Source organism: Triticum urartu, chromosome 3A (genome assembly GCF_056163025.1).
Source record: "Triticum urartu cultivar PI428250 chromosome 3A, HENAU_Tu73, whole genome shotgun sequence".
NCBI lineage: Eukaryota > Viridiplantae > Streptophyta > Magnoliopsida > Poales > Poaceae > Triticum > Triticum urartu.
The window spans coordinates 338360954-338386221 of NC_141875.1; the positions used below are offsets into that span (position 1 = coordinate 338360954).

General features: G+C 44.4%; 1 protein-coding gene across 1 annotated transcript; it reads left to right on the forward strand.

The window, feature by feature from the left end:
* Nucleotides 1-22383: 22383 nt before the first annotated feature.
* Nucleotides 22384-23873, forward strand: LOC125546805 (uncharacterized). Its single transcript, XM_048710931.2, has 2 exons — nucleotides 22384-22898; nucleotides 23024-23873. The coding sequence occupies exons 1-2, from the start codon at nucleotides 22384-22386 to the stop codon at nucleotides 23463-23465; spliced, it is 957 nt and encodes a 318-aa protein (XP_048566888.2). The 3' UTR covers nucleotides 23466-23873.
* The last annotated feature ends 1395 nt before the right edge of the window (nucleotides 23874-25268 follow it).

A 25268-nucleotide genomic window follows, 5' to 3' on the forward strand; every position in this document is an offset into this window, starting at 1 on the left:
CATCTTCTCCAGTACCGGATTTTCCAAACCCTCAGGGAGGGGGGCCAAACACCGAATCATCTTCGCCTTCGTTAGCCAGTCCTGGTCAAAAGGCGAACTCTCAAAAATAACCTCGAATAAAAGACAGTGTGTGTGGCTAAAGGATTTCTTACTTGTTCGGCGGCGCGGTTACTGCTCAGGCCCATGTCCTCAGTGATATCCGGACATTCCACTTGAGGTCCGAAGAATGACTTGTACATCTCCTCGTGCGTTAGGCCGAGGAAACTTTGAATGGCACGTGGTCCCTCTGGGTTGAACTCCCACAAACATAGGGGTCGGCGTTTGCAAGGCTGGACTTGGCGAACCAACATAACTTGTATTACCGCAACCATATTGAAATCTCCCTCGAAGAGATCTCGGATGCGGCTTTGCAGTATAGGCACGTCCTTGGCTGGACCCCAGCTCAGACCCCTGCTAATACATGACATCAGTTGTGGTGGGGGGCCCGAGCAGAAAGCGGGGGCAGCCGCCCACTTGGTACTTCTGGGAGCCGTGACGTAAAACCACTCCCGTTGCCATAATTCGGGTACCTCTGGAAAGGAACCTCTCGGCCATGGAGCTCTGCCGTCTTGCCTATTGATGCACCTCCGCACGCTGCTTGTTGCCCCTCGATCATCTTCGGCTTTACTTCAAAGGTCTTGAGCCACAGGACAAAGTGAGGGGTAACGCGGAGAAAGGCCTCACACACGACAATAAATGTCGTGATGTGAAGAAAGGAGTCCGGGGCTAGATCGTGGAAATCTAACCCGTAATAGAACATAAAGCCCCTAACGGAAGGATCCAGAGTGAGGCCTAGACCTCGGAGGAAGTGGGAGACGAACACAACATTTTCGTTGGGTTCGGGAGTAGGGACGACCTGCCCTCTAGCAGGCAGCCGATGCAAAATCTCGGCGGTCAGATATCTGGCCTCCCTCAACTTCTTAATGTCCTCTTCCGTAACGGAAGAGGGCGTCCATCGGCCTTGAAGGCTGGATCCGGACATGGTTGAAGGTCCGGAGCACCTAACCTGAGCTTTGGGTGTTAGAACTCGAGGCGGGGGAAGGGTTTGGTTGAGCATGGGAGGGAAAAAGCGAAAACCTTGTCCCCTTATAAAGAGGGTGAATATCAAGCGTCCTCTCCGTAGTCGCTTAGGTGAGAATCCCGTAATAAGGGGACACGATCTCTGCTTTGACAAGACGTGTCGAAAAACTGCCTCGCATTATGTGCGGGGCTGGTTAAAAGAAACGGTTCGAATGATCACCGGGCCATGACGTAACGTCATGTTGCCAAAACAAGCTATGGATTAGATCTGCGAAGACATTATTCTCTCTACGGTGAAATGTGGAACTTATTTTGCAGGGTCGGACACTATCCTCGTATTCAAATTCTTCTGTGATGTATTCTGAGAAGGAACCCGCCTTGCAATGCCGAAGACAACTCCGCGCCGGACTCATCGTCATTGAAGCCTGGTTCAGGGGCTACTGTGGGAGTCCTAGATTAGGGGGGTCTACGGAAAGCCGGACTATCTCCATTGGCCGGACTGTTAGACTATGAAGATACAAGATTGAAGACTTCGTCTCGTGTCCGGATGGGACTCTACTTGGCGTGGAAGGCAAGCTAGGCAATACGTATATGGATATCTCCTCCTTTGTAACCGACCTTGTGTAACCCTAACCCTCTCCGGTGTCTATATAAACCGAAGGGTTTTAGTCCGTAGGACAACAATCACAATATACAATCATACCATAGGCTAGCTTCTAGGGTTTAGCCTCTCTGATCTCGTGGTAGATCTACTCTTGTAACACCCATATCATCAATATCAATCAAGCAGGATGTAGGGTTTTACCTCCATCAAGAGGGCCCGAACCCGGGTAAAACTTCGTGTCCCTTGCCTCCTGTTACCATCCGGCCTAGATGCACAGTTCGGGACCCCCTACCCGAGATTCGTAGGTTTTGACACCGACACCTGAAAACAAGGATGTGCGTAAATATCTTCTCTATATTGGCAATGGGGCAAAGGAATAAAAGAGGCAAGGTATAATAGTTAGTACCATCCTGTAGTGAATTGATGTCTTCTTCATTGTGCAGACAAAGATCTTATTGTTTTTGTCGCTAATTTCTTTACCCTAACAATCTTTCTGAGTTTCCTTGACTTGACTGATATTCATGGACAACTCATTTCCCCATATGCAAAAAGTGTCGAATAGTGGGTCGAAACCTCTCACAGCAGGACCTACTTGTGCAAGACCAAATTGTTAAAAACCTAAATATTAGAATGGTTCCTGCAATTGCCCAATAATGTGCTATTAGACAACAAACCATGCACGTGCTAACCTCGATTGTAAACCTCAGTGCTTCCTATTGTTTCTCTACAACACATATAAGGTAGTTAGTCATCAGGTTAAGTAAGAGTTCGCATGCTATCAGTAAAATATGTTGATGAAAAATAGCACATTGCAGATTCATTAGATTAATTCAAGCCACATGGAAAACGCATTTATCCAAACCAAGCATGATTAAGAACTAGGAAATATAGCACTTGTATATGTTTCTCATTTATTAAGTGCAGCCAAATTCGATTTATTCCTCACATCCACAACAATACAAAATTCTACCCACGACAATTGGACATCGCAGTGTAGAATTGAACCAAGCAGTTAGCTAAACACCACAACAAATGAGCCAAACATTAACTAAGCACCACATTGCACAATATAACATACTCCTAATAGAAGATCAGATAGTTAACCAAATCAAGCATGCCTAACAACTTGGAAATGTAGCAATTGTATTTTTTTCATGTATTTACTACAACCAAATTCAGTTTATTCCTCACATGATATACAATAACAGAATGCACCCACAACTATTGAACATCGCATTGCAGAATTGAACCAAACAAAATAGTTAACTAAACACCACAAAAAATGAACCAAACGTTAACTAAGCACCATATTGCACAATATAACATACTCCTAATAGAAGATCAAACAGTTAACCAAACCAAGCATGCTTAACAACATGGAAACATAGCAATTGTATTTGTCTCTCATGTATTTAGTACAGCCAAATTACATTTATTTCTCACATGGTATACAATAAAAGAATGCACCCACAACAATTGAACATCGCATTGCAGAACTGAACCAAACAGCCAACTGCGTCGCGTCGTCGATGCGTGAGGCATCAACGGTGGCCTCGACGGCGAGGTGCTCCTCCAAGATCTGGGGGTCGACACGAATGGCTTCCATCGCGACCTCATCCGCGTGTGCGGCCGCGATTTGCTTCTCCGCTGCCAAATGGTCCTTGGGACCCTGGCTATACTGCGCGCACCATGGCTTAGGGCAGCGCTTATTTGGTGGATGGGTCGGTGATTTGGGTGGAAGGTGTCGCGCCGGCGGTCGGGGTATGTGGGATGTGGAAGGAGAAGTAGGATGGGTGTTGGGTGTGGATTACCTGCCTGGATAGGTGAGGCCGAGCAGCGTGGAGGAGGGTCGCCAGCGAGGAGGCGACACTACAAACAAGGAATGAAGGTTTCAACTTGGAAAGGAAGGCAAAAACATGGGAAATGTGGATTTTGGTAAGGGGGAGGGGCGGGGAGGTCGATATTTCCACATAAGCCGAAAATTTGGAATCGCTTCAGCGAAAAAACTGACGCGCAAAGTGTCATCAGACATGGTTCCTTATTCAGAATTGTGTACGATATGTGAACATCACAAATGATTCAGATATCTTAACCTGTGTGTGTTGAGTTTGAACGTCAAAAATTTTGGTTTGAATTTCCCTATTTACAGTGGTCTGCTACGTCTTGAGCTTGCGTTGGTTTTCCCCGAAGAGGAAGGGATGATGCAATAGAGTAGCATAAGTATTTCCCTCAGTTTTTGAGAACCAAGGTATCAATCTTGTAGGAGGCCACGCTCAAGTCCCTCGTACCTGGACAAAACGATAGCTACTCGCAACCAACGCGATTAGGGGTTGTCAAGCACTTCACGGTCACTTACGAGAGTGAGATCTGATAGATAGAATACTTTTGGTATTTTTGGTATAAAGATGCAAAGTAAAAAGTAAAGGCAAAGTAAATAGCAAAACAATATTAAAGTGATGGAGATTGATATGATGAGAATAGACCCGGGGGCCATAGGTTTACTAGTGGCTTCTCTCAAGAGCATAAGTATTCTACGGTGGGTGAACAAATTACTGTTGAGCAATTGATAGAATTGAGCATAATTATGAGAATATCTAGGCATGACCATGTATATAGGCATCACGTCCGTGACAAGTAGACCGAAACGATTCTGCATCTACTACTATTACTCCACTCATCGACCGCTATCCAGCATGCATCTAGAGTATTAAGTTAAAAACAGACTAGCGCCTTAAGCAAGATGACATGATGTAGAGAGATAAATTCATGCAATATGAAATAAACCCCATCTTCTTATCCTCGATGGCAATGATGCAATACGTGCCTTGCTGCCCCTTCTGTCACTGGGTAAGGACACCGCAAGATCGAACCCAAAGCTAAGCACTTCTCCCATGGCAAGAACTACCAATCTAGTTGGCTAAACCAAACGGATAATTCGAAGAGACTTGCAAGGATAACCAATCATGCATAAAAGAATTCAGAGAAGATTCAAATATTATTCAAAGATAGACTTGATCATAAACCCACAATTCATCTGTCTGAGCAAACACACCGCAAAAAGAAGATTGCATCGAATAGATCTCCATGAGAGAGGGGGAGAACTTTGTATTGAGATTCAAAGAGAGAGAAGAAGCCATCTAGCTACTAACTATGGACCCGAAGGTCTGAGGTAAACTACTCACACTTCATCGGAGGGGCTATGGTGATGTAGAAGCCCTCCGTGATGACGGCCCTCTTCCGGCGGAGCTCTGGAACAGGCCCCAAGATGGGATCTCGTGGATACAGAAAGTTGCAGCGGTGGAATTAGGTTTTTGGCTCCTGTTCTGATCGTTTGGGGGTACGTGTGTATATATAGGAGGAAGAAGTATGCCGGAGGAGCAACGAGGGGCCAACGAGGCAGGGGGCGCGCCGTAGGGGGGGCGCTCCCCCCACCCTCGTGACCACCTCTTTTGTTCCTTGGAGCAGGGTCCAAGTCTCCTGGATCACGTTCGGTGAGAAAATCACGTTCCCGAAGATTTTATTCCGTTTGGACTCCGTTTGATATTCCGTTTCTTCGAAACACTGAAATAGGCAAAAAACAACAATTCTGGGTTGGGCCTTCGGTTAATAGGTTAGTCCCAAAAATAATATAAAAGTGTAAAATAAAGCCCAATATAGTCCAAAACAGTAGATAATATAGCATGGAGCAATCAAAAATTATAGATATATTGGAGACATATCAGGCATCCCCAAGCTTAATTCATGCTCGTCCTCGAGTAGGTAAATGATAAAAAGAGAATTTTTGATGCGGAGTGCTACTTGGCATAATTTCAATGCAAATCTTCTTAATTGTGGTATGAATATTCAGATTAGAAAGATTCAAGACAAAGGTTTATATTGACATAAGAAATAATAATACTTCAAGCATACTAACAAAGTAATTATGTCTTCTCAAAATAACATGGCCAAAGAAAGTTATCCCTACAAAATCATATAGTCTGGCTATGCTCCATCTTCCCCAGACAAAGTATTTAAATCATGCACAACCCCGATGACAAGCCAAGCAATTGTTTCATATTCTAACTTTTTCAAAACTTTTTCAATCTTCACGCAATACATGAGCGTAAGCCATGGACATAGCACTATGGGTGGAATAGAATGGTGGTTGTGGAGAAGACAAAAAGGGAGAAGATAGTCTCACATCAACTAGGCGTATCAACGGGCTATGGAGATGCCATCAATAGATATCAATGTGAGTGAGTAGGGATTGCCATGCAATGGATGCACTAGAGCTATAAGTATATGAAAGCTCAAAAAGAAACTAAGTGGGTGTGCATCCAACTTGCTTGCCCATGAAGACCTAGGGCAATTTGAGGAAGCCCATCATTTGAATATACAAGCCAAGTTCTATAATGAAAGATTCCCACTAGTATATGAAAGTGATAACATGAGAGACTCTCTACTACGAAGATCATGGTGCTACTTTGAAGCACAAGTGTGGTAAAAGGATAGTAACATTGTCCCTTCTCTCTTTTTCTCTCATTATTTTATTTGGGCCTTTTCTCTTTTTTTATGGCCTTTCTTTTTTTATTTGGGCTTCTTTGGCCTCTTTTATTTTTTTATTTTTCGTCCGGAGTCTCATCCCAACTTGTGGGGGAATCATAGTCTCCATCATTCTTTCCTCACTGGGACAATGCTCTAATAATGATGATCATCACACTTTTATTTTTCTTACAACTCAACAATTACAACTCGATACTTAGAACAAGATATGACTCTATATGAATGCCTCCGGTGGTGTACCGGGATATGCAATGAATCAAGAGTGAGAAGTATGAAAATTATGAACGGTGGCTTTGCCACAAATACTATGTCAACTACATGATCATGCTAGGCAACATGACAATGATGGATGTGTCATGATAAACGGAACGGTGGCAGGTTGCATGGCAATATATCTTGGAATGGCTATGGTAATGCCATAATAGGTAGGTATGGTGGCTGTTTTGAGGAAGGTATATGGTAGGTGTATGGTACCGGCGAAAGGTGCGCGGTATTAGAGAGGCTAGCAAAGGTGGAAGGGTGAGAGTGCGTATGATCCATGGACTCAACATTAGTCATAAAGAACTCATATACTTATTGCAAAAATCTAGAAGTTATCAAAGCAAAGTACTACGCGCATGCTCCTAGGGGGATAGATTGGTAGTTAAAGACCATCGCTCGTCCCCGACCGCCACTCATAAGGAAGACAATCAATAAATAAATCATGCTCCGACTTCATCACATAACGGTTCACCATACGTGCATGCTACGGGAACCACAAACTTCAACACAAGTATTCTTTAAATTCACAACTACTCAACTAGCATGACTTTAATATTATCACCTCCATATCTCAAAACAATTATCATGCTTCAATCTTTTCTTAGTATTCAACACACTCAAAAGAAATTTTCACAAATCTAGAATACCAAGCATATTATTATTAAGCAAATTACCATGCTATTAAGAGAATCTCAAAATAATTTAAGTGAAGCATGAGAGATCAATAGTTTCTTTGAAACAAATCCACCACCGTGCTCTAAAAGATCTAAGTGAAGCACATAGAGCAAAATTATAACGCTCAAAAGATATAAGTGAAGCACATAGAGCAAAACTATTTAGCTCAAAAGATATAAGTGAAGTATATAGAGTATTCTATCAAATTTTAACTCATGTATGGCTCTCTCAAAAGGTGTGTACAGCAAGGATGATTGTGGTATACTAGCAAACAAAGACACAAATAATACAAGATGCTCCAAGCAAAACACATATCATGTTGGTGAATAAAAATATAACTCCAAGTAAAGTTACCGATGGAAGTGGACGAAAAGAGGGGATGCCTTCCGGGGCATACCCAAGCTTTGAATTTTTGGTGTCCTTGGATTATCTTGGGGGTGCCATGGGAATCCCCAATCTTAGGCTCTTGCCACTCCTTGTTCCATAATCCATCAAATTCTTACCCAAAACTTGAAAACTTCACAACACAAAACTCAAAATAGAAAACTCGTGAGCTCCGTTAGCGAAAGAAAACAAAAGACCACTTCAAGGTACTGTAATAAACTCATTATTTATTTATATTGGTGTTAAACCTACTGTATTCCAACTTATCTATGGATTATAAACTATTTTACTAGCCATAGATTCATCAAAATAAGCAAACAACACACGAAAAACAGAATCTGTCAAAAACAGAACAGTCTGTAGTAATCTGTAGCTAGAGCAAGATCTGGAACCCCAAAAATTCTAAAATAAATTGCTGTACGTGAGGAATTTATCTATTAATAAGCTGCAAAAATAATTAACTAAATATCACTCTCTAAATAAAAATGGCAGCAGTTCTCGTGAGCGCTAAAGTTTCTTTTTTTTACAGCAAGTTCAACAAGACTTTCCCCAAGTGTTCCCAACGGTTCTACTTGGCACAAACACTAATTAAACACAAAAAACACAACCAAAACAGAGGCTAGATAATTTATTTATTACTAAACAGGAGCAAATAGCATGGAATAAAAATAAAATTGGGTTGCCTCCCAACAAGCGCTATCGTTTAACGCCCCTAGCTAGGCATAACGAGCAAGAATAGATCTAGGTATTGCCATCTTTGGTAGGCAATCCATAAGTGGCTCTCATGATAGTTTCAGATGGTAATTTTATTTTATTTCTTGGAAAGTGTTCCATGCCCTTTTATAATGAAAATTGAAATCTAATATTCCCTTCCTTCATATCAATAATCGCACCAACAGTTCTAAGGAAAGGTCTACCAAGAATAATAGGGCAAGAAGGATTACAATCTATATCAAGAACAATGAAATCTACGGGCACATAATTCCTATTTGCAACAATAATAACATCATTAATTCTTCCCATAGGTTTCTTAATAGTGGAATCCGCAAGATGCAAGTTTAGAGAGCAATCATCAAAATTACGAAAATCTAGTAAATCACACAAAGTCTTGGGAATAGTAGAGACACTAGCACCCAAATCACACAAAGCATAAAACTCATGATCTTTAATTTTAATTTTAATAGTTGGTTCCCACTCATCATAGAGTTTTCTAGGGATAGAAACTTTCAACTCAAGTTTTTCTTCATAAGATTGCATCAAGGCATCAACAATATGTTCGGTGAAGGCTTTATTTCGACTATAAGCATGTGGAGAATTTAGCACGGATTGCAACAAGGAAATACAATCAATTAAAGAGCAACTTTAATAATTAAATTCCTTGAAATCCAATATAATGGGTTTAGCAACATCTAGATTTTTATTTCTTTCAATCCCACTTTCATTAATTTCATCATTAAGATCTAAATACTCCAAATTTTTAGAACGCCTTCTAGGTAAATGAAGATCACATTCAGTTTCATCAAGATTCATATTGCAAAATAAAGATTTAATTGGAGACACATCAATAACTTTTAGATCTTCATCTTGATTTTCATAGGAATTGGATGAACATGCTTTAATAAAGGCCTCTTTGGAAGCACGCATCCTAGCGGTTGTTTCTTTACACTCATCAATTGAAATTCTCATGGCTTTAAGAGACTCATTGATATCATGCTTAGGTGGAATAGATCTAAGTTTCAAAGCATCAAGATCAAGAGCAATTCTATCAACGTTCCTACCCAAATCATCAATCTTAAGCAATTTTTCTTCAATCATAGCATTAAAATTCTTTTGCGAAGAAATATATTATTTAATAATAGATTCAAAATCATAGGGCATCTTATTATAATTTTCATAAGAGTTGTTGTAAGAATTCCCATAATTATTAGAAGGATTACTAGGATAAGGCCTAGGATTAAAATTCCCTCTATAAGCATAGTTACCAAAATTATTCCTACCAACAAAATTCACATCCATAGATTCATTGTAATTCTCAATCAAGGTAGACAAAGGCATATCATTAGGATCAGAAGAAACACTCTTAGTAGCAAATAATTTCATAAGTTCATCCATCTTTCCACTCAACACATTAATTTCTTCTATCGCATGCACTTTTTTATTAGATGATCTTTCAGTGTGCCACTGAGAATAATAAACCATAATATTATCTAGGAGTTTAGTAGCATCTCCTAAAGTGATTTCCATAAAAGTACCTCCCGCGGCTGAATCTAAAAGATTTCTAGAAGCAAAATTCAATCCGGCATAAAAATTCTGTATAATCATCCACAAATTCAAACCGTGAGTAGGGCAATTACGTATCATTAATTTCATTCTCTCCCAAGCTTGTGCAACATTTTCATGATCAAGTTGTTTAAAGGAAATAGCTTCAATTTAACGAAATCATTATTGACATCTTTTTTCTTTTGCATATCACATAAATCAACGAAGCAATTCAGATGAATAGCGGCATCTTCACTAGGAAGGCCGGCGAATTGATCTTTCATAACAAGATTCAACAAAGCAGTATTAATTTCACAAGATTCAGCATCGGTAAGAGGAGCAATCGGAGTGCTAAGGAAATCATTATTATTGGTATTGATGAAGTCACACAATTTGGTAGTATCTTGAGCCATCGCGACAAACAAGCAATCTAACGCATGAGCAAACAAGAGCAAACGGGCAAAAGAGGCAAATAGAGAGGGAGGATAGAGAGAGAGAGGGCGAATAAAACGGCAAGGGTGAATTGGGGGGAGAGGAAAACGAGAGGCAAATGGCAAATAATGTAATGCGAGAGATAAGGATTGTGATGGGTACTTGGTGTGTTGACTTTTGCGCACACTCCCCGGCAACGGCGCCAGAAATCCTTCTTGCTACGTCTTGAGCTTGCGTTGGTTTTCCCCGAAGAGGAAGGGATGACGCAGCAGAGTAGCGTAAGTATTTCCCTCAGTTTTTGAGAACCAAGGTATCAATCCAGTAGGAGGCCACGCTCAAGTCCCTCGTACCTGCACAAAACAATAGCTACTCCCAACCAACGCGATTAGGGGTTGGCAAGCCCTTCAGGTCACTTACAAGAGTGAGATCTGATAGATAGAATATTTTTGGTATAAAGATGCAAAGTAAAAAGTAAAGGCAAAGTAAATAGCAAAACAATATTAAAGTGATGGAGATTGATATGATGAGAATAGACCCGGGGGCCATAGGTTTCACTAGTGGCTTCTCTCAAGAGCATAAGTATTCTACGGTGGATGAACAAATTACTGTTGAGCAATTGATAGAATTGAGCATAATTATGAGAATATCTAGGCATGATCATGTATATAGGCATCACGTCCGTGACAAGTAGGCCGAAACGATTCTACATCTACTACTATTACTCCACTCATCGACCACTATCCAGCATGCATCTAGAGTATTAAGTTAAAAACAGACTAGCGCCTTAAGCAAGATGACATGATGTAGAGAGATAAATTCATGCAATATGAAATAAACCCCATCTTCTTATCCTCGATGGCAACGATGCAATACGTGCCTTGCTGCCCCTTCTGTCACTGGGTAAGGACACCGCAAGATCGAACCCAAAGCTAAGCACTTCTCCCATGGCAAGAACTACCAATCTAGTTGGCCAAACCAAACGGATAATTTGAAGAGACTTGCAAAGATAACCAATCATGCATAAAAGAATTCAGAGAAGATTCAAATATTATTCATGGATAGACTTGAGCATAAACCCACAATTCATCGGTCTCAACAAACACACCACAAAAAGAAGATTTCATCGAATAGATCTCCACGAGAGAGGGGGAGAACTTTGTATTGAGATTCAAAGAGAGAGAAGAAGCCATCTAGCTACTAACTATGGACCCGAAGGTCTGAGGTAAACTACTCACACTTCATCAGAGCGGCTATGGTGATGTAGAAGCCCTCCATGATGACGGCCCTCTTCGGCGGAGCTCCGGAACAGGCCGCAAGATGGGATCTCGTGGATACAAAAAGTTGCGGTGGTGGAATTAGGTTTTTGGCTCCTGTTCTGATCGTTTGGGGGTACGTGTGTATATATAGGAGGAAGAAGTACGTCGGAGGAGCAACGAGGGGCCCACGAGCCAGGGGGCGCACCCTAGGGGGGCGCGCCCCCCACCCTCGTGACTGCCTGTTTTGTTCCTTGGAGCAGGGTCCAAGTCTCCTGGATCACGTTCAGTGAGAAAATCACGTTCCCGAAGAGTTTATTCCGTTTGGACTCCGTTTGATATTCCGTTTCTTCGAAACACTGAAATAGGCAAAAAAACAGCAATTCTGGGCTGGGCCTCCGGTTAATAGGTTAGTCCCAAAAATAATATAAAAGTGGAAAATAAAGCCCAATGTAGTCCAAAATAGTAGATAATATAGCATGGAGCAATCAAAAATTATAGATACGTTGGAGACGTATCATGGTCATCCACGTCATCGCATAATTTGGGTACACAAAGGAGACTAACTTCTTAATCGAGCAAGTTCAGCAATTAAACAGAGCTAGCTGACCTAAACATTACTCTAACAAATTAAATACTGGTGCTCTTAATTAAACAAAACAAAGAGTACTACTACGGCTGGTCCCCCTCGATCTCCGCCGCCGCCTCCATGTCCAGCTCGTGCCCGACGGTCTCCCGGGGAAGGGGCTCCATGGCATCAATTACACCATACTCGACAAGCATCTCTCCATCCACGTCCGCCATATCTTTGGAATAGGCCGCCACGAGCTGGGCGTGGGCGGCCGCGATCTGGCCCTAGCGGGCTCCATCATGGCAAGGTATGCCACACAGGAACGGACGGCTGCTCGAACTCTCTCAGCGATTGCCAACTCTTCGGTCGAGGGTTGCTGACCATGTCGGAGAAGCTTCGTTTGATTTGTGCAGTGACCTCCATCAGTGCAAAGGCCGCCACTGCGGAACGGACAGCTGATGTGCCGCTCTCGCTAGTTGCTATCCCCGAGGAAGATGTCGCCGCCGCCGCTTGAGAAGCAATAGCAGCCGTTTGGGCTTCCTTGGCTACCCGAACGCAGACTAAGGTCGCCCTCATGAAGATTATTAGCATGTGCCTGGCGGCTGCGGCCGCACTCTCACTGGAGTTGGCCGCCGAAGTTGCCCTCACGACGTGGGTCCACGTCGCCATATTTCACCGGCGATGAATGAACAATGAAATAATATTTGGGGAGTGAGCTAGTGTGCTTCACACGCCGGCTGTGGACTGTAGCCGACGCACCTTCTCACGTAAGCCATAGGCATACTATACACCGACAGTGCTCCAAGATATTTTGTGCTGCATCTCACACAGTTGGTGATAATAAACTGTGTGCGATCTACTTGATTTATCGTCTTGATTTGAATTACGTAATGGGGTCATAGCTACAAAGGATGGTGTTTGAATTTCTAGAAGTTTTATCTGCAATGAACATGCAACTATAGGTGTGTTGTCAAAAATGGAATTATTTAGGGTTCGTTTGGACGTTTTTATACATTAACTTGGTTTTGTAGGCATTTCAGGTGCATAATTCTAATTTGAACTACATGCACATGCTCCAATTCATATAAACGGGTTGAAAAATCAAATATGCATACTTGGTTACATGCTTAGGTCCCATGCAAGAAATGGGAATGAATGTCACACACCCGGCCACCGTCACTCGGTCGCAACCATTGAGATACCTGGTTTTTAAATTTTAGTAAATCCAAAACTCGTTTGAAATTCATGAAACTTGGCATGCTATCATGGAGCGGCATCAACATGCCGTGGGAAAAAATTGTCCCATTTGGGGCAGGTTTGGGTATAAGCTTCTGACAACAAGCGTGATGGTTTCAGTAGGGAACGTGCCACCTTTGGGGACAAAACGGTATCTATTGCCTCTTATTGCTTTCTAAAAAAATCGAGTGTCAACACAGAACAACAGGAGTGTTGTGTTTAATTTTGGAATTTTTCGGGGTTCGCCTGGACATTTTTATACATTAGCTAGGTTTCCCAGGCATTTTATGTGCATAATTAGAATTTGAACTACATGCACATTCTTAAGTGGATATAAACTGGTTGAAAAAACAAATATGTGTCCTTGGTTGCATGCTTAGGTCCCATGCAAGAAATGGGAATGAATTTCAAACACCCTACCACCGTCACTCGGCCACAAACATTGAGATACCTTGTTTTTAAATTTTAGTAAATCCAAAACTCGTCTGAAAATCATGAAACTTGGCATGCTATCATGGAACGGCATCAACATGACGTGGTAAAAAAAATTCCCATTTGGGGCAGGTTTGGGTATAAGCTTCTCACAACAAGCGTGATGGTTTCGGTAGGGAACATGCCACCTTTGGGGATGAAACAATATTCGTTGCCTCTTATTTCTTTCAAAAAATTTCGAGTGTCAACATAGAACAATAGGAGTGTTGTGTTTAATTTTGGAAATTTTCGGGGTTCGTTTGGACATTTTTATACATTAACTGAGTTTCCCATGCATTTTATGCGCATAATTCAAATTTGAACTACATGCACATTCTCAAGTGCATATAAACTGGTTGAAAAATCAAATTTGTGTCATTGGTTGCTTGCTTAGGTCCCATGCAAGAAATGGGAATGAATTTCAAACACCCTGCCACCGTAACTCAGCCACAAACACTGAGATACCTAGTTGCAAAATTCTAGTAAATCTAAAACTCATCTGAAATTCATAAAACTTGGCATGATATCATGGAGCGGCATCAACATGTCGTGGTAAAATATTTGTCCCATTTGGGGCAGGTTTGGGTATAAGCTTCTCACAAACCTTAGCTTCTCACAACAAGCATGATGGTTTCGGTAGGGAACGTGCCACCTTTGGGGACGAAACAATATCCGTTGCCTCTTATTGCTTTCAAAAAATTTGGAGTGTCAACATAGAACAACAGGAGTGTTGTTTTCAATTTTGCAATTTTTCAGGGTTCGTTTGGACATTTTTATACATTAACTGGGTTTTGCAGGCATTTTATGTGCATAATTCAAATATGTGTCCTTGGTTGCATGCTTTGGTCCCATGCAAGAAATGGGAATGAATTTCAAACACCCTGCCACCGTCACTCAGCCGCAAACTTTGAGATACCTGGTTTTTAAAATCTAGTAAATCCAAAACTCGTCTGAAATTCATGAAACTTGGCATGCTATCATGGAGCGGCATCAACATGTTGTGGTAAAATTTTGTCCAATTTGGGGCAAGTTTGGGCATAGGCTTCTCACAAACCTTAGCTTCTGACAACAAGCGTGATGGTTTCGGTAGGGAATGTGTCACCTTTGGGGATGAAATGATGTTCGTTGCCTCTTATTGCTTTCAAAAAATTTCTAGTGTCAACATAGAACAACAGGAGTGTTGTGTTTACTTTTGGAATTTTTCGTGGTTCGTTTGGACATTTTTATACATTAACTGGTTTTTCTAGGCATTTCATGTGCATAATTCATATTTGAACTACATGCACAAGCTCCAGTGCATATAAATTGGTTGAAAAATCAAATTTGTGTCCTTCGTGGCATGCTTAGGTCCCATAAGAAATGGGAATGAATTTCAGACACCATGGCACTGTTGATTGCCGGCAAACCATTGAAATACCTAGTTTTTTAATTCTAGTAAATCCAAAACTCGTCTGAAATTCAAGAAACTTGGCATGCTATCATGGAGTGGTGTCAACATGCCGTGGTAAAAAATTTGCCACACTTGGGGTAGGTTTGGGTATTAGCTCCTCACAAACCTTAGCTTCTCACAACAAGCGTGAAGGTTTCGGTAGGGAACGTGCCACCTTTGGGGACGAAACGATATCCGTTGCCTCTTATTGCTTTTAAAAAAATTCTAGTGTCAACATAGAACAAAAGGAGTGTTGTGTTTACTTTCGGAATTTTTCGTGGTTCGTTTGGACATTTTTATACATTAACTGGGTTTTCTAGGCATTTCATGTGCATAATTCAAATTTGAACTACATGCAGAAACTCCAGTGCATATAAATTGGTTGAAAATTCAAATTTGTGTCCTTCGGGCATGCTTAGGTCCCATGCAAGAAATGGGAATGAATTTCAAACACCGGGGCACTGTTGATTGCTGGCAAACCATTGAGATACATTGTTTTTATAGTAAATCAAAAACTCGTTTGAAATTCATGAAACATGGCATGCTATAATGGAATGGCACCCGACATGCTATGGTATTTCTCGTGTCCATTTTGAGAGAAGGCGCACTCGAATAACAGCCAACAAAGGCATTTTGAAACAAATAGCTACCATTGTAACATCTCAAACGTTTTGTATAATTTAAATTGTGTGCGTTCTGTTAACCATTCACGTGATGCCACGCCTCACTCTTTTAATGGCTAGGAGGTGCCATGCGGACAGGTGCTTGTGTGCTTGACAAAACGGAAGGTGTGCGAGCTGTACTCCAATGCGGAGGCTCACCACGAAGCATGCAAGCTGTACGCCATGCAGGCTCACTGGGAAGCAAGCCCTTTGACTTCCATGGCCGACCACCTTGCTCGCATCCTCTACATTAATGGCGCCCAAGCCGCAATTTAATACGGTTTTTAAATATAAAACACTCATCACAAACGTTTTAGTTAGAACACCCGTATGCAAAACCAACAATTCCCCCGGGTTGCCAAGGGAAATGTGCCTAGCAAGATTTGTGCAGCTCTTGATCGCAAATGTTTTAGTTAGAACACCCGTATGCAAACCGACAGCTTCCCCAGGAAGCCAAGAGAAAATGTGCCGAGAAGGATTTCTGCAGCTCTTGATCGCAAACGTTTTAGATAGAACACCCGTATGCAAAGTGAGAGCTATGGTCTTCCCCTTAAGTTGAGGGAAAATCCGCAACACAGGATTTGTGCATCCCTTCAACGCAAACGGTTGTTTTGGATGGCCCGTGTGCAACCAGGTACAAACAATTTGGTAAGATCTGCATCTGTCATATTGGGTATGTTGCCATTTGTCAAACTCGCAAGATTTACATTTGTTGATCTAGTAACGCTGCCATTTGTCAATCCTTGTAACATTGTGATTTGTCAAAATATGCAGCTAGAAATCACTAGCAGTATATAATTTTTGCAATTAAAATTCAGTAATTAAACATAGATTTCATTCATAGATTAAGCAGTTGTTCTTAATTTATACAAACAGTTCAACTCGACAGCTGAACCTACCAAACTTTTCCCCAATTGTTGCCAACCACGTACTGAAATAGCTAGTTCAACTATATATACTAGCTAATTTGAAGTACGTTGTACAGTTCGACCACACATCTATAGTTAGATGAACTGAACAAAATAGCCCCTAAATACTACTACTACCATGAAGGGGCTTTGTGCTACTTCCGGGAGCCTCTCCTATGCCGAGCGTGCTCAGTAAGAGGCAGAGGAGGAGGAGGAGCCTACCGACAAGCTGGAGAAATGCAATACAGTGCCTGCCGCTGCTACACGTTCAGCGATGCTCGCCAGCTCGAACACCCACTGCCGCTCCAGATGATCTCTCTCGAAGCAGCTGGACTGCTCGTAGATCTCCTGATACCTCACCTCTGCGTCGGTATGTGCTGCGGCCACGGCTGTGGTAAGGCTCTTTGCATGCTCGACGAGGCGCTCCTCCTACCACAGGAACTCGATGTAGTGCGCAAGGTCGCTGACGCATGTGCGGGCCTCCACCTCCGCCTCCCTCCTTCGGGCGGCAGTGGCGGAGCGGGTGATGATCCCGACAGTCGACGGTGGGCTGGCGGCCACGGCGGCCGACAATGGGGTGGCGGCCACGACCATCACCTCCCGCCTTTGGGCCACGATGGCGGAGTGGGTGATGGCCACGGTGGCCGACGGTGGGGTGGCGGCCACGACGGCCACCTCCCTCCTTCGGGCCGCGGCGGCGGAGTGGGAGATGGCACTGGCTTTTAACGGTGGTATGGCTGCAACGTCGGCCGGCAACAGCTGCTGACGGGCAGCGGCGGCGGAGCGTGTGGTGGGTGTTCCACTCACACCCAACAGGGACGCCACACGCACTACACTACGCCGGGGACTGTGCCGCCACCGCGGTGTAGCCTCCCAGCTGGAGCTGTCATCTAATGACGGCAGAGTGGTTGAGCAACGATGACTGACCGGTGCCATTAGCGATTGTGGGAGAAGCACACGAGATAAGCTACAGGGGGAGGGGAAAATGCGACGCAGGACTCGTCGGCCGTGAGGGTTTTTATAGCAGGCCAGTAAGCATTGGGATTTTGGGGGATTTCACCGAGTCGGGAGGGAAGCTTGGGCGGGAACCTACGTGGTTGCACGGGAACGGGCTCACCGACGATTCATTGGCGCCACCGTTTGGCCAAAAGAACGCCCCCGCGCACTGCGCAAGCTTGCGTTGTAAGCCTTCTGCGGCAGCGGGGTGACAAGACGTGTAAGAGGAGGACGAAAGGACACATACACATACGGTTAATACAAAAAAATGTTTGCGATTTAATTACCTACGATACCCCCATCCTGGTTTATAAGTAGGATTTAGCTAATAAAATACGAATGCATGTTACCAAAGATTACATCACTGGAGTCGTATTTGAACATAGTTTCCAGCTATACAATTTTTGTAACATGCATTAACACTTTTTTGGTTAAATTTAAGGTTATATACCAGCAAGCGCTTGCCCGCAACACACACAGCTTATTCCATCACAAACAACTCGGATGGATCAACTGTATGCCACGTATCGCACACGCAACTCTAATCTAATTCGTGCTTGATGTCTCCGACATCGCTCGCATAGTTCGTCTTATTTGCCACATATCACTGTGTCGGCCTCTGCTCGCGTCCCTCGGCAAGCTCTGCTCGCCGTTAGGCGCTGTAGCACGCTGTGCTCGCCGTTAGGCGCCGCGGCGCCCTCTGCTCGCGTCTGTTGACGCGCTTGGCTTGTGGACAACTTTTCCTTGCACGTTCGACTGCTATATGCATACACACACACACAGTCGGTCTATTCTGCTAATATTAGCAGAATAGTTATTCTGACAACACTTCCGCACTTCATGTTCAACGCAAGTGCACGTCATTGTTTCAACCAAGTGCTGCAGTACTCACGCGAGTGAACTTCCCATCGCAAAAAAACTGCACGCCGTGTTTTTTCCTCTACTGTTTTCGCTCTAGTTTTTTAACCATTTATCGGAACGAGGCATATAATATACCGTTGGAAAGTTATGGATTAGGCGCAACTTCGACATGGTGAACACTTTGCGAGATTCCACACTGTTTAAGAGCAGTTTTGAAAATGGTGCGTCCCATGACAAGTGACCGCGAGCGTTTTTTTGCGATTTCTTCTAAACCGCTCGTCGGAATGGAGCAAATGATACACCGTATGAAAGATATCGTCGAGTGCATCTTTTTCATATCTACTATTTTCTCTAATTTGTTACGGTTTAAGAGCAGTTTCAAATTTACTAAATTGCGGAATTCTGTTTTTCAATTTTTTTTTGAAATTTTCGGTATTGTTTTCGCTCCAGTTTTCTAACTGTTTATCAAAACGAGACGTATGATAAGCCGTTGGAAAGCTACGGATAAGGCGCAACTTTCATATGTTGAAATGTTTTTGAGATTCCTTATGGTTTTTACTTAATTTTGAAAATCATGCGGCTGACGTCGAGAGGCAGCGGCCGTTTTTTCGCAAATTTTTTACAAACCAATGGTTGAAAGAATTCAAATCATATGCCGTTGGAAATATATCGACCAGAGGCAACTTTTTCATGTAGAACACTCTCTCTAATTACTTACGGTTTACGAGTAGTTTTGATTTTACCGAAAAGCGGACACTCTGTTCTCCGCGAGACCAAAATCATCGTATGTACTGCATCAGATAGAAGAACGCACTGCTTTCAGACTAAAAACTGCACTGCATCATACGGGCAAACGAACTTCTTGAATTATTTTTGTCGGACGTAAACTTTTCTCGCACAATTTTTTATTGTATTTTTTTCAACTCTTTTTTGAACGAGAGTGGACCGCAACACTCCCGAAAGTGAACCGCAACACTACCAAAAGTGAACCTCATGAGTTTTTGTTTTCTTTTTTTCATACTTATTAATTTTTTACGCGCGTTGACCAAGTGAGTGGACCACACTGATTGAGCGAGTGAACTACATCTAATATAGAAGCGAGCTTCTTTGAGATATTATTTTCCCCTGTTTTACAAGTTTTTTACATGCGTTGACTAGGTGAGTGGACCACAGTGACTGAGCGAGTGAACTACATCTAATATAGAAGCGAGCTTCTTTGAGATATTATTTTTCCCTGTTTTACAAGTCTTTTACGCGCGTTGACCAAGCGAGTGGACCACAATGACTGAGCGAGTGAACTACATCTAATATAGAAGCGAGCTTCTTTGAGATATTATTTTTCCCTGTTTTACAAGTGTTTTTTCCTATTTTACAAGTGTTTTACAAGTGGGACAAGTGAACCATGTAGAAGTTTTATAGCAAACTGCATGGGACAACTAAGTGAGCTTCAAAGCCACATCTATCAGTTTTTATAGCAAACTGCATAAGACAACAAGACTCCTCATTGAATACAATGAACCACAAGACTCCACGAAGTGGCCTTCATCAACAAATTTTTTCTCTCGAAAATGAACCATTAATGCTTGTTGAAATAAACTTCTCAACAAATATTTTTTACACACAATACATCATATCCCAACCGGATACATTTGATAGACAAAAAAACCGCAAACAACAGTCTAAGCTGCATGCCCGCTTGCTCCAAGCTGCACGCCGCACACACCCGCACGGCACCACAACAAATGACGACGTGCAATGCCAAGGCATCCAAGCTACCATGTAGAAGTGAACCTCATGTCGGCGCTAGCCGAACTACGCAAAGGGATTTAACAAACTTCATTAGAAACTGAATTCAACCAAATCAATAGCCATAATCTGGAAAAAAAATGCACAGAAAATTATTTTTCTCAAGTGATGTGACTGAATCACACGTGCAAAATCTAGAAAAAATGTGGGAAGAAACTATTCTCAACCGCACCACACGACGAGGTGCATTGCACCATGCGTTCACGGCGAACAGCACTGGCACGGCACCCACGTTTGTGGCTGGCTCGGTCAGGCAGTACGGAACCCGCACGCCAACCATCCTCCCTGACTTGCATCGCCTCTATCATGCGCCCGCAAGGAGACCAAGCGCTCGAGCTCGTCCCACGGTGCTCAGACCAGTAGCAGCCCCGTGAGGAGCGTGCCCGACTGTGGAATAGAGAGGGTAGGGAAGGGAGGGGATTCACGGCGGTCGTGGATGAACCACATCACTTGAGGGGATTCGGGGCGGGAGGCGGTGTGGGGAAGGTTGGACAGTGGTGGGGGTGGCATCTGCGGACGAAGGTGGAGGGGATCGTGGGTTAGTGGTAGGTGGCCTGGTTTAGTTTGGGGTGGGTGTGGGGCTGAGTAGTTTTCTAGTGTTAGCAGAATAAGGATTTTGAGTGCAGAATAAGAGTCTTAAGGGTGTTATTAGAATAGACCCACCTATGGTTGCTCGCCGTTGAGGCGACCACAGAGCGCTCTGCTCACGTCCCTCTGTGTGCGCTCTGCCAGCGGTTGGGCGTCCGCACGATCATGTCGGGGGGCCCCATATGCATGCGGTTGCGCCACGCGCGTTGCCACACGATGCAGTTACGTGTAGCACAATGGAGTTACGCGCTGCAAATTAGAACTGCCATTAGGGCCTGCCAATATTCCTGGCCGTCTAGCTTACCCTTTAATTCCTGCAGCCATTATAACCTTAGTCTCTTCAACCTTTCGATCGTGCCCCACAACACAACAAGCACACCCATGACGACACATAGGTTGGGATGTCCAGCGGCACTCCAACGGAGTTCGGCGAGCATAGACTGGAGACCCGCGCGAGGGACACGGATCTCTCAATGGTGTACACCATCGACCTGGCCGTGGTGGATGACTACACCAACAGCGTTGAGCAGTTTCTTGCTGGAGACAAGTATAAGGTGGTCGGCATCGACCTCCAGTACACCATCGGTCGTCCCGGCATAGATCTAAAGGTTGCCATCGCCTAGTTATGCGTGCGCCATCATGTCCTCGTCTATCACTACTGCATGGCCACGGAGCCTTGCGACCGTTTCAACAGATTTGTCAGCAGCACCGACTACAAGTTCGCCACGGTGGAAACCACCGACGATGTAAAAGCGCTCAGCGTTATGGGCTTGGCTTGCAAGAACCTTGTCAAAATACATGACCACTAGAGGGTCTGGGGCAGCACAAAGGACTCCCTGATCGAACTCGCCTCGGCCATCATCGACCCCTACTACGAAAAGATGAAGTAGGATGCCCAGAGAACAAGTCCCCTATCCTGGCACAGGGCATGGATTCGGCAATTGGAAGAACCTCACCTCAGGTTCACGTCCAAGAGCGTGTACACATGCTACGAGATGCACAGGCGGGTCGTTGACATGAGGAAGTGCCTCGTTACCCAAATCGATGAGCCTGGATCGAGCCACAAGCAGAGCAAGCGCCACAAGAAGTAGATGATGATCAGATGATCGTTTCTGCTAGTTAATCATGCACGTAATATATAGTTTACTTTATTGGTGTGTGAAAATGTCATGTGTGTAGTAGCCATCTATGTAATTATGCATGTAATAGTTTACTTTAGTGTGTGCAAATGCCATGGTTGTAGTAGCCACCTATGTAAGTGGATGTTTAATTTGATTATGCAAGCATGTCCTTATAAGTTTGTGTGTGTGTAGGATGGGTCTGTTATGATAACACCCTTAGGAGTCTTATTCTGCTAACACTGGTTCTAACACCGAGACAAAAAAAATGCCACTGCCCACCCATCCCACCCCACCTCCACCTCCACCCCGTCCCGCACACCCCAAATGCCTGCAGCCACCACCCGCCTCCTCCCACCTGGCGCCGCCCCGCTTCCTCCTCCCGCCCGGCGCAGCCCTCCTCCCACCCGGCACCGCCCCGCCTCCTCCCACCCGGCGCCGCCCCGCCTCCTCCGACGCCGTCATCGCCCGCCTCCTCCTCCTCCCGCCCGGCGCGGCTCTCCTCCCACCCGGCGCAGCCCTGCCTCCTCCTTCTCCCGCCCGGCACGGCCCTCCTCCCACCCGACGCCACCCCGCCTCCTCCTCCCGCCCGGCGCCGCCCCGCCTCATCCTCCTCCAGCCCGGCGCGGCCCTCCTTCCACCTGGAGCCGCCTCGCCTCCTCCTCCTCTCGGCTGGCGCGCCTCCGATCCGCAATGTCGCCCTCGTTTTTTCTACTACTATGAGTGTGTGTGTGTGCGTGTGTGTGTGTGTGTGCAGTCAACGGGCCCCCTCCTCTGCTTCAGGTCCTGTGCATCCTCCTGATGCACTTCGATCCCCTGGTGCCGCTTGATTTTTTTGTGTTGTAGACTTTGCTATGTAGTGCTCGTAGAATTGTAGCTCACAAAAATTCTTCTTTGCATTTTTTCAGATTTTGGATATGTGCGGATTCATTGTTGTGCAGTATAGTTCCCGGGTGCCGCAGCTTGTTCTCGCCCAAGGTCGAGAATCATCAGGGCGAGAAGGAAAAGTGGGAGGAGTCCTGGCCACCCCTCACCAGCTTCTGCTCTGCCCACCCACTGCTACCCTACAACCGAAGCAGTTGGTCGCAGCGACCCCTGCAGCTCTCCTCCCTGATATGCAGATCGCCAGCACGGCGCCCCTTCCTTGCCGCAGTTCATTTCGGCCATCGAAAATGTCATCCACACCACAGATCGTGGAGCCATGGTCGAGCAGTTGAGTTTTTCTATTGTTGCAGTCCGTCACACGGGCACCTGCAATATGCATCGCCCCCACCTGTGTTAAGCTCCGGCTCCCCTTGGATCGAGCTGCCACCGGCGAGGTTTCTTCCAGATGCAGTGCGGCAAGGCTGAAGTGTGCGGTTCCATGGCAATCTTTATGTAGTTTGATTCAATCTTACCTACCCTTCCACGCCCCCTCGTCCGTCCCTGGAGCAGCGCGGGTTGGGTGGTGCAGTGCACGGAGACTCCGCGTGCAGTGCATAAGTGCATATTGGGCATGACGAAGGGTGTGTAGTTCGGCGTTCACTTTGTTCTTGATAGCTTTTGTGCAGCTCATGGCCGGCGGCAACATGCGGTTTTTGTTTCGAGGAGCATGCAGTTCGGTTCTGCATCAGGGAGCCACGCCCCTGCACCTCCAACCATGCTCCTCGCTGGGATTTTTTTGCCTGAGAGGACAAAGACAACATGTGGTTTTTGAGGATTTTATGTATAAAAGTTAAGTGGACTTGTTTGAAAATTGTTTACAAAAGAAGTTCATTTCGAATTGTGTTGCGGCTCATTTCCCTTGACCATGTGGTTCGCTTCTTCGCAAGTGTACAACTTGCCAATGTGGAAACCCAAAACTCCAAATAGAAAAAAGAAAGAAGGAAATGCGGTGCAAAGATGTGTTAAATGAAAAAATGGTAGAGAAACGACAAAAATAGTAATGTCGTTCACTTGACCATTTGATGTGGTGCGGTTTTCCAATTGAAGCAGTGCGGTCGGTTCTCTGATGATGTTCATCTTGTAAGTGCAAAAGAAAAATTGGTAATGAAGCGAAAAAAAAGTAATGCGGTTCACTTCTCCATACTTTTGCGGTTTACTTACGCGCGATGTGAAGCGCACTTCACTTCTTCGTCTGAGAAAATTTTATGCCCAAAAAAATATGAAGTTCACTTGACTCTCTGATGCAGTGCGATTTCCAATCTGAAGTAGTGCGTTCTGTTGTCTGATGCAGAACACATGCCAATTTGTGTGTCGCGAAAAACACAGTTTCCGCATTTCGGTAAAAGTAAAATTGCTCTTAAACTGTCAGGAATTAGAGAGTGTGTTATGCATGAAAAAGTTGCATCTCATCGATATCTTTCCAATGGTGTATATTTGGATCATTTCGACCATCAGTTTGTAAAAAAATCACGAAAACGGCTGCTGCCTCTCGTCGTCAGCCGCACGTTTTTCAAAATTAACTTAAAACCGTAAGGAATCTCAAAAACATTTCAACACATGAAAGTTGCGCCTCATCCATAGCTTTTTAGCGGTATATTACATGCCACGCTTCAAAAAATGGTTAAAAACTGGAGGGAAAACAGTAACGAAAATTGAGAAAATTTGAAAAACAGAATTCCATGATTTAGTAAATTTGAAACAGCTCTTAGACTGTAACGAACTAGCGAAAATAATATGTCGGTGTACAAAAGTAGGGGATCTCCTTTGTACCCCTTTACTTGTGGACGGGCAGTCAGAGCCACGCCTGTGACCACACTCAACAGGGCAAAGGAGGAAAACCGAAATACAAGGCTACCAGAGCAGCGCTCCAACCAAGGGCGTAGAAGATGGATCAATTAGACAGGCTTCCTCCCGGCAAGACCCTTGCCGTGGCGTCCTACACAGCCCCGGCAAGAGCCTTGTGGGGGCAGCTCGCCCAGCACCAACATCACAGCCACCCTTGAGCCTGAGAGTTTCGACACCATCGACAACATTGGAACCAAGGCTTGGGAAGTGCCTGCATGGTGGCATGCAGATCTTTGTGAAGATAGAGAGCCTACAAATCCTAGATGAGGACCAGAAGATAAGACAATCGCAAGGCTCCTTGCCAAGGATGCCCACGAGGCCCCAGCAAGGCTCCTTGCTGAAGACACTCGCAAGGCCCCGGCAAGACTCTTGCCGAGGGCGCTC